Here is a 10,164-nt window from a genome sequence, read left to right as displayed (position 1 = left end):
CCCAGTCAGTGGTTTCCCTTTTTACCCTACTGGAGTCATGCTTACTTTTTAACCCTCCATCTTGGTGTTGCCTCCTCTGGCAAACCTTTCCTACCTCCTCGGCCTCTTTCCGGTTGGGAGCTCCTTTAGGCTCCCACAGCCCCTATGTTCTCCTTACTGTCCTTTTATTGACTAACTGATATTGTAACGTCTCTAACAGGGACACAGTCACCTCTGTATCTCCAGAACCAGGCCATGCACAAAGGAGAGCCCTCAGTGAATGTTGGAGGGAGGAAAAGAGGACCCTAAGAGTTCTAGTTTGGAGCTCTGCAGTCCCAGGTGCAGGAGTCAGGCCTGCTGAGAATGCCTGATCGCAGTAAATGCATCTGTGATGATGGAGTAGTGGGACAAAGGGGTAGCCAGTGCAGAACAGGTGGGAGAGAGGCCCTGAGTGAAGAGATTATCAAGGTGTGGAGCACAGGTACAAAATGGAACTAGTAATAGTAACATCAGAAATTAACTTCAGAAACTAACTTCAGGTGAAGACAATGCTACTCAAAGAAGACCAAAGCTGATACCCTCCACTCTCCAGCCCTTTTACCAATTCTCACACCAGCCACCCCGTACACAACACTCTCTGCTTCTCTTCTGGGTTTGAAAATTAGTTGCAATTGACCACACAGAACTCACAGTTCATACTTACAGTTAAATGGTTTAAGGAAATAATAAATTATAATTCAGGACGAGGATCAGGAAACATGTAAGCAAAGTTTCCGTTCTTCAGAGCAGAACAGCTCTCTCGGCTCCTCATGGCCCTGCTACCTACAGTCATGAACTCTGCCGTGAGACCCCCTTGGAGCCTGTCTCTCCCAGCCCTGCTGTGCCCGTTACCACTGGCTCTGCGATGGGACCATGCCATCTTGCTATCTTCAGTATCACAGCCATTGACCTATGTTACAGATCTTTTAGGAATTTTAGGAAGTCCATGTATCATTCTTCCTCTTTCTTTTTCTCTTCTTTCTTCTGCTTCTCTTCCATGTTCTGTTTGAAAAAAAACCTCTGCATATATATGCAATGTATAAATTTCAAGGCACAGCCTATCCCAGTAGAGGAAGTTACAAACTGACCAATCCCTTCTAGGTGGGCTATGAACACTTTATTTGCATATCAAGCTACATAGGATTCACCTCTCTGGATAGTTAAACCAGGCTGCTCCTTGGAGGCAATGATTTTGAAGCTTTGTCTGACATACTTTGGACATTTTGCAAGGAGGGACCAGTCCTTAGAGAATGATGTCATGCTTGGGAGGGTGGAGGGACAGCGCAGGAAAGGAAGACCCTCTATGAGGTGGACTGATTCAGTGACTGAGGTAATCAGGGTGGGTGTGTCAGAGACAGTGAGATTGGCGCAGGATAGAGCAGGGTTTAGGGCTGTTGTAAATAGGTTGTTATGAGTCTCAGGCGACTTGATGGCACATAACAACAACAACTTTGGATAGTTAACAATAAGTTCATTTGCACATTATATTGACTAATCCCTTGCAAATTGCTACTGGTCATAGAGCAGGCTGCAGTCTAGGAGGAGAGGGGGGAAAATCAAACTAAAAGCTTTTTACATTTTACCCAAGAAATAATCAACCTGGACAAAAAGTAAACTCTCAGGAGCAGAAAACAAAATTCTCAGAGGATTAGTGGAGGAAATATCTCAAAATGTTTCCAAAACAAAACCAAAGCAAAAGATCATATACATAAAGCACTCATTTCACCACAACAGCCCATTATTCATTGATTCCATGAATTTCTATAGTATTGTTCTAGATACTGAAAGGAGAAGCTAATATGGTCCTTGTTCTCTTGGATATCATTATGGCTCAACCTTCATCATTATAATCATCTACAAAAGTATGAGAGCTGCCATTGTCCTAAGCTCATTCTGTTTGTGAACTCATTTTTTCTTTATAAACCCTAAAATTGGTAGCACTAGACAGATGAGGAAATTGAGTTATAGCAAGGTTAAGAGACAGCTCAAGATCACACAACTAGTAGGGGACAGTGCTAGTATTTGAGCCGGGAATCAGGCTGCAGAGCTGGATCCCTTTACTTATCTTTTCTAGTCCCAGGGGCTTGACCCTTTCTAGCTATGAGCCCTTTCCATACAGTTGTCACCCTAGATTCCATTAAAAAGATCTGCAAAGAGCTGTCATCTCTGTTGCACAGGTGAAGTGGAAGAGAAAGAACAAAACTCTATTTTTAGCCATTATTATGAGTCACATTATACACTCCAAAGTGGTGTGGCTGCAGTGACTGATCTCCTCTAGTTTTATGATGTGGGGAGAGAATTACCATCAGCATCAGCGTCAGTCCAAGGCTGGCAGATGTCAGACACGCCTCCTCTCTCCAGTCTTCTTTTAATTCATCTGTGACACCGCCCCCCCCATCCTCTAATTCTCTTCCGGATTCAATAATTTGTTACAATGGCCACACAGAACTCACAGACCACACTTAAAATGATCGGGTTTATTAGAGAAGTAACAGGTTACCATTCAGATCAGGAAAGACTCAGGATACAGTTCCTCAATCAATACAGCCCCTTCCTAGCCTGCAGGTAGGTCTCCCAATAGTCCTTGGTTTTTCAGATTTTAACCCCTCAGTATTTTGAACCCCCTTGGACAAACCTGGAGTCTGTCTTGCTCAGACAGTGTTACAAAAGTTCTTTAGCACACCTGACAAGTGCCCAGAGGCACCCTACTCTGCTAACAAGCTTCCTGTCCAAAAGTGCTCAGCGTTCTCACTCCACGGGTCACGAAGCCTACCTGCACCAAATGGCCAAAGACACTCAACTTACCAAACATGTCTTCTGCCCAGAGGTACCCACTTTTCCCGCTCTGGTTCCAAAGAAAAATCAATGCCTTTAAATTAATGATGTTGGAAAAGAGTCTTGAATATACTGTGAAAGAGCAAACAAATCTATCTTGGAGGAAGTGCAACCAGGATGCTCCTTAGAGGCAAGGATGGTGATGCTTTGTCTCATATACTTTGAGCATGTTTTTAGGGGTGGCCAGTCCTTGGTAAAAGACATCACGCTGGGAAAGGCATCAATCTTCAGGGAATGAGATAGGTTGATGCAGTGATTCTAACAACAGGCAAAGCATGCCAGAGACCTTGAGGATAGTTCAGGATAGGGTCATTATCAATCAGACTTAACTGAACAACACCTAACAATATCATCATACATTGGTAGTGCAGTCTATAAGGAGTCGTGCTGTTAACCCAAGGGTCATGTTTTTCTGGTAGTTTGAATCCACGAGCAGTTGGTGGAGAGAAAAATAGGTCATTTCCTCCTGTGGGATTTGGAGCTTCTGAAGCCCTTTTGGAGGTACAACTATGAGTCAACGATCAGCCAATGAAGATGAATTTAAGTTTTGACTTTTTATTCCACCACCTTGGGGAGCTCTGATGGCATAGTCCACAGAGAGTTGTCCTTTTTTGTGTGTGTGCCCAAGTTTATTGAAAATATTACATACAGCACAGCAGACAGCTCCACGTGGAGCTTTGAAATTCATCCCGATGGTGGGTTGAGTGACCTGCAGCTTGGACAGACTGCCAAAGTCCAAGAGTTTCAGCATTTCCTTAGTATCAGGATCTACTTCAATGATCTCCTGATCCAGGGCTGAAACCTCTGGTACATAATTCTCTCTCCTTTCTCTCCCCTCCTCCTGCACCTTAAGGAGATGCCTCCCACAGGCCCTGAGTCCGCTTCATCAGATGTGCGATCTCGCACACATGCTTGTTCGTGTGGAAGTCATTACCCAGGCACGGGTAGTATTTCTCAGTGATGACCCGGGCCGCCTTCATGATTTTGGTGCAAACGTGGCCCATGTTGGTGGGTCCTTGGTGAAAGATCAAGAGTTGTCCTCCTTACCCAACACTTCTCTGGCAGTTCAACGCCACCAGAGGTAGATCGGCCATTTACAGTAATTTACAGTCTCTGAAAACTTGCTGGAGGGTTAGCTATCAATCAATTCTAACTTGACAGCAAGAAGAGAGTTGAACATCCATCATTTGCAAGACAGAAGGGCAGTCTCCTCCCATAAACATTTACCACTTCTAGAAGGGGTTTGTTCTTTTTGTGTTATGTTGTTGTTGTTTTAATTATTCAGCAATGTGGTGAAAGTAACAATGTCTAGGAGAAAAACACATCAAATAAACACTGCAGCATAAATAGGTTCATGGCCTTTGCCCTCTGGTTGGGTGTCTATCATCTTTTCATCCTGGCTTTTGCCCCAGGCTCCTACAGAGCCACTCAGGCTTTCCCATCTTGCCATGTCCCTGTCTGGTTCCTTCATCACATCTTACTTTCCTTTCAGCCATTATAAGACAAAAACTAAACCCAAACCAATCTACTGCCATTGAAGTGACTCAGCTGACTATCCATCAGGTTTCCACGGTTGCATTTGTCTTTAGAGTTCCCTTTTTCCGTTCGGACAAGTGTTCCTTGGTCTATAGAAAGGTTTCATATAAGCAGAATTAAGCATTCTGAGACTCTCATTCTTAATGTCAGCTCTAATTTGTTATGATCCATATAGTCAAAAGCTTTTGTATAGTCAATACCACAGAAGCAAACACCTTTCTGTTGTCTTCTGCTTTCAGCCAAAATCCACCTGACATCAGCAATTGTGTCCCTCATGTTCATGGCCTTTTCTGAATCCAGTTTTAATTTCTGTCAGTTTCCTATAGATATACTGTTCCAGCTTTCTTGGGGATAATCTTCAGTAAGCTTTTACTTGTACTCGATATTAATGATACTATTCCATGACTTCCTCATGAAATATAGGAATTAATAGAGAGGATGAGGGACCTCTCCAGAGTACTGACAAGCAACGATGTCAGTCTAGAGACTAAGGTGCACCTGATCCAGTCAATGGTCTTCATAATTACTTGCTATGCATCAGAGAGCTAGACAATAACTAAAGATGACAGAAGAACCGATGCCTTTAAGTTGTGGTGCTGGAAAAGAGTATTGAACATACCATCAGGAAAACAAATAGGTCTGTCATGGAGAGGGTGAAACCAAGATTCTCCTTGGAGGTTAGGATGTTGAAGCTCTGTCTCATTTTGGGCCAGAAGGGACCAGTCCTTAGAGAAAGATATTATCCTTGGAAGGGTGGAATGATAACAGAGGAGCCTAAGACCCTGATGAGATGGATTGATACAGTAACTGGGGCGATGGGGGTAGGAGTGTTGGAGTCAGTGAGACTGGCTCAGGACAGCACAGAGTTCAGAGCTGTTTTATACACGCACACACATTGTTGTTAAGTGCTGTCGAGTCGTAGGCAACTCATAGCAGCCCTATGAACGAAAGTGCTTGACACTTGCATGACTTTCATCCTTTCTCCAGGTTCACAGGGTGTCCGGAGGCAAGCTATTTATGGAAGTGAATGCCACTCCTGCTTCCAAGCTTGTTTTAATTGGGGAGCTCCACCAAACACTGTCCACCATAGGCAACCATTATCTTATTTACACATAATGTCACAGTGTTCAGCTTCACAGCAACCACAAGTTACCTCTGTATGGCAAGTGGACATACCAGGGCTATACGACCTAGAAGAAGATTTGACCAAAACCAATTAAAAACAGGCCTATATACATATATGTCTACGTTATATATATATTAGTATAGTTATTATTTTATGATATATATGTTATATATAGGGTCTCTGTATATTGCAGGCAACTTGACGGCACATAATAACAACAACAGCAACAATCTATCAAGTGGAAAAAAATCTCCATGTTTATTCATGAAAGGAAGAGGGTATCATTTGGGATCAACCTATGTGGGAGGGATTATGATAATTAAATACACGTGCAGTTGTACCATTGGCAGTCCTAGTTAGATCTTGTGGGGAAGATGGCAGAGAGGATGCATGAGTCAGGTAATTTTAGGAACACGTGCTTTAAGGACAGCTGCCTCAAGGTGAAGTGCTTAATCATCACAGAACATGCCCTTGCAAGTTGACTGTCCTCTAGAACGTCATTCAGGGGTGACTTTCATGGCAACTGAAAGCTCTTAGGAAGGTCAGAGGTTGTTAAGAGGGAATACCTGGGGGCACCTAGGCTCCTCCTGTGTTCCTGGACCTGGTGATGTCTGCACTGGCGGAATGCTGGCCTTCTTGATCTGAACCATCTCAGGGAAAAATAACTCAGCACATCATGTAAAGAGAAAAAAGGAGATGGGAAGACAAGAAAGTCTGTGATGCAGAGTAAACCAAGTAGTAATTCAGTTAAAGTTTAACACAGTTAACATTTTCCTTCCCTCTCATTGAAAAAGTCATCTTTGGTGGCCTAGTGGCAAGAAGCTGCACTGCAATAAGGAAAAAGTGATTCCTGATCAGAAGGGGAAGATCGTTACTCTGTTAAAAGAAGGAAGTGATGCTCAGCTATAGACTGCAAGATTGAGGCAAACTACCCCAGTTAAAGGATTTAAACCTAACAGGGAGGTCTTCCTCAGAACGGTCCTTCAAGACCAACAGGATATTTCTCCCTTTTAAAATATTGTTAAATGGTAGTTTTCTGTTGCAGGAAAGCAATACCAAACTATGGGGTTCTGTAATTCACCGCAATGTGTCACAGAACTCACCTGCCATTCAAATGACTCACACAGTTGTAGAGGCTGCTATGTCCCAAATCCATGGGCCAGGGGTCAGTCTGGTCCTTGCTTTCAACCCATATGGTTGCAGATGTTGAGCAAACCAAATTAGCAGGTCAGACAACAGGCTGCTGGCTCACAAGGCTAAGGAATTTGGCAAATCAGGTCAGATGAGAGGCTGTTGGCTCACGTTCCAAGAACCAGAGGTCAGATGATGATGTGGAGCTGAAGAGTTTTGCCAGAACATTCGTATATATTGGATGCAGACCATGCTCTCAAGGAAACTCTCCTTGTTTGAACAATGTGGTTGGAAGGATGGTGACTTGAGTTACCCCTTTAGTATAATTAAAGAGACACACCATCCTTATTCTTGCCTCATTAACATAATGGACATCTCACTTCCAAATGGGGCCACAACTACAGGCATAAAATGAAGCATAATTCTATCATTATATAACCACTAAATCATATAATTACATATCTGTCAAACAAGGGAAAAATCACGGTCCATTCAATCTGACCTATAACCTTAATCAATCATAGCAGGTTCTTTACATCTTATTTGCATTCACAGCAGGCTGGTCAGTCTCCTGGGTTTGCTACAAGCATATTATTTCTATCAAACTCACCTCATTCTGAGGAGTCAAAATTGACTCACAGCTAACCCTCTAGTGGATTTTATTTTTTAGAGGCTCTCAACCACAAGGAAAGAGAATTCCCATCTTTCTCCTTTGGAGCAGCTGGCGGATTTGAACTGCATGCCTTTGTGTTGGCAGCACACCTATTTCAACTTCAGCTCCATCCCATAGTTGCATGGGAGTCACAAACATTATGGCTAGAAGGGTCATCTAAATAATACACCGCACCAAAAACTGCTACAACAATCAAATCTCTTTTGGAAGAAATAGAATTAGAATGCTTCTTAAAAAGGTAGACGGTGTTTCATGTCCTTTGGACAGGTGATCAGAAAGGGATCAGTCCTTGAAGATGGGCATCATGGTTAGCACAGCAGAGGATCAGTGAAAAAGATGAAGGTGTTTCAACAAGATCGATTGGCAGACAAAGGAGGTGCAACCATAGGCTCAAACATAGCAGTGATTTTTGAAGATGTCACAGACATCTCTCAGTTGTCAATTCTGAGGTGCAATTAAAGTCACCCTAAGTCAGCACTGACTCAAGAGCATCTAAGAACCACAAAGTGTGGACTGAAAGGGGCCTGTTTACCTGAAACCAGTCCCTACAAACTTGAGCTTTCACACCACACTGGCCAGCACTGACTTCTCAGCCCCCAAGTCACCTGCAGGTCCCTCAAGTCGCGATATGAGAAGAGAACCACAGGAGAATGTTTTGGGGTCAGAACAGGCTGTCTGCAAGAGGTGAGTGGTTTTCCAGGCAGGGGAAGCTTAAGGTAAGAAGGTAGAGTTTGGGAAGCCATTCCATTTGCCTTGGCAGGTTAGGAATCCAAGGTCTGCAGGATGCAGAATATGGCGAATTTCCTCATCCTGGAGTTGTCGACACTGCATCCAGCCCAGTGTCATCCAGTGCAAGCTCTCCTGTCAGCCCTAGAGGTAGGATGCATTTTTTCCTCTTTCCTGAAGGACCTAAATCTAATGGAGATTGGGCGCCCCCTGGGAGCAGACTTTGGTAGTGGACGCTGGAGGACCCAGATGGAAAAGGGGGCAGTTCAAGAAAGAAAACCTGCCCGCAAGTTTTCTTCTCACCAACTCGAGTTTGTTGGATACCTGGGATCACAAAATGGCTAAACCGGAAGAGACCCTGGAAAAGGAGCTATCCACACGTGCCTCCTGTCAAGCCCTGGGCTGGGCACGTTTTCCCGAGCACTGTTCAATCCTCCTAATTGCTTCGAGGTAGGTATAAACTCCATTTTTCAGTTATGGAAATAGAGGGCTACTGACTTTTCAAGGAGGGATGAGTCTCAAGATTTGGAAGATACTGGTTCCAGGACATTGGGAGAAACAAGAATGGTGGTGAAGATGCTCAAGCTTTCCAACGGGAGGTTGTGTATGGGGAGAGAAACCACGCCTCCCTTATCGCGATAGCAGCGATAGCGGGTTGCTTCCTTTAAGAGCCATCCTGTGAAGCCCCAGGGAGACGGACACCACAGTGTTCCTAGCTACTGACTGTCTTTTCCGCTTCTGCTGGCAACTGTCCCCCACTGGCGACATACAGTTTCCTCCTCCGTTAGAGAGCAAAGCCTCGGGACTACATTTACCGACAGGCCATTGGAAGAGGCTTTCGGTTTCGCAGTGTGGCAAGCTCGGCGTGGTACACGTTTCTGGCGCCTCCGTCCTTTATCTGTAAGAGCTAAGAGAGGGACTACGTCCCCCAGCGGGCACTGGCACAGAGGGCGAGCGGTCCAGGCTGACATCTTTACTGTAGTCCTTTTCCCTTCTCCTGCAAGAAGCAACCCAAGCGGGTGGACTACAATCCCACGTCGCCGTCTCCCGTTCCCTTGGGTCTCCCAGTCGGCTGGTAGTCCCCGCCCCGTTCCCTTTCCATTGTCTGCTGAAGATAACAGAGGGAAACCGGGAAGACTACAACTCCCGTCGTGCACTGCGGCTCCCCGTGGGGGAATTTTGATATTCCAGGCGGGCGAAGTGCCCAAGGTGGTAGAATGAGCCGACGGAGACAGGTTTAGGTATCCTGCCATCTTTCTGGTAGTCTCTGTATCCTTCTAATCCTGCCACTCTTAAGGGACACCAGAAGCCTAGAAAACTACTATTCCCATCGCACCGCAATGGGCTTGACTACCAGTCAGGTGTACGCCCCTCTTTCGCCATCTTGCTTGTAGTCCTCGTTTCTTTTCACCTTTCCATTGTTCCTGACGAGTAGAAATGGCAGCGGGAAGGCAGCAGAGGGACTGCGACTCCCGTCAGGTACCACACACGCGAAGGGTTGTGGACCGGAGGGCGTGTGATTGCCTGGGAAGGAGGTCGGGTCGGGAGAGAAGGCCATCTTGTTTGTAGTCATCGTTCCCACTCCTTCTGTATGTTATGGAACTGGGAGCCTCGGCGCAGCCGGACTATAACTCCCGGTATCCTCTGCTCCGGAGTGGCGCTCCCGACGCCATCTTGTTTGTAGTTCCTGCAGGTCTCGGCGTCCTAGCATTTGCACAGTAGGCCGGCGTCCGCGGGACTACGACTCCCGTCGTGCCCTGCGCGTGCTCGTCCTGGAAAGGGGCGGTGGTGTGGGAAGGCGGGGGCAGGGGGCGGGGTTCCTCTTGGGAGAAGGAGGGAGTTAGGAGGAGGAGGAGGAGGAGGGAAGGATGAGGGAGGGGGGAGGAGAGGAGGAAGGAGGAAGGAGCTGAGGAGGGATGAGAGAGGCGGCCTGGGCCCCGGGCCGAAGCAGCGCAGGGTCGGGGGACCAGGGGGGTTGAGACACCCCAATTTCCCCCCTCCCCTGTCCCCCTGCCCTTCTCCATCCTTTCCTCTCATCCTCCAGCTTGAGGGGGAAGATTTATTCAAATTCTATTTAAATCCCTACATCCCGAGGGTCGCGCGCTGGGGGGAGGGGGAA

At 45.9% G+C, this 10,164-nt stretch overlaps 2 protein-coding genes across 2 annotated transcripts in view; one reads left to right on the top strand and one right to left on the bottom strand.

Annotated features, from left to right (window-relative positions):
- The window catches only part of LOC102854748 (cardiotrophin-2-like), a 16,088-nt gene extending 12,231 nt beyond the window's left edge, over positions 1–3,857 (bottom strand). Inside the window, exon 1 of the mRNA XM_006896602.1 lies at positions 3,725–3,857. Coding sequence (XP_006896664.1) covers positions 3,725–3,857 — 133 coding nt within the window. The remainder of the gene's footprint in view (positions 1–3,724) is intronic.
- A 5,569-nt stretch (positions 3,858–9,426) lies between these two features.
- Positions 9,427–10,164, top strand: part of FBXL19 (F-box and leucine-rich repeat protein 19) — a 22,684-nt gene continuing 21,946 nt past the window's right edge. Inside the window, exon 1 of the mRNA XM_006896511.1 lies at positions 9,427–9,524. The gene's annotated coding sequence lies outside the window, so the exon portion shown is untranslated. The remainder of the gene's footprint in view (positions 9,525–10,164) is intronic.

This window comes from Elephantulus edwardii, unplaced genomic scaffold, assembly GCF_000299155.1.
Source record: "Elephantulus edwardii isolate Elephantulus edwardi_28Jun2011 unplaced genomic scaffold, EleEdw1.0 scaffold00186, whole genome shotgun sequence".
NCBI classification, from domain to species: domain Eukaryota; kingdom Metazoa; phylum Chordata; class Mammalia; order Macroscelidea; family Macroscelididae; genus Elephantulus; species Elephantulus edwardii.
This window is presented reverse-complemented; position numbering and strand designations above follow the sequence as displayed.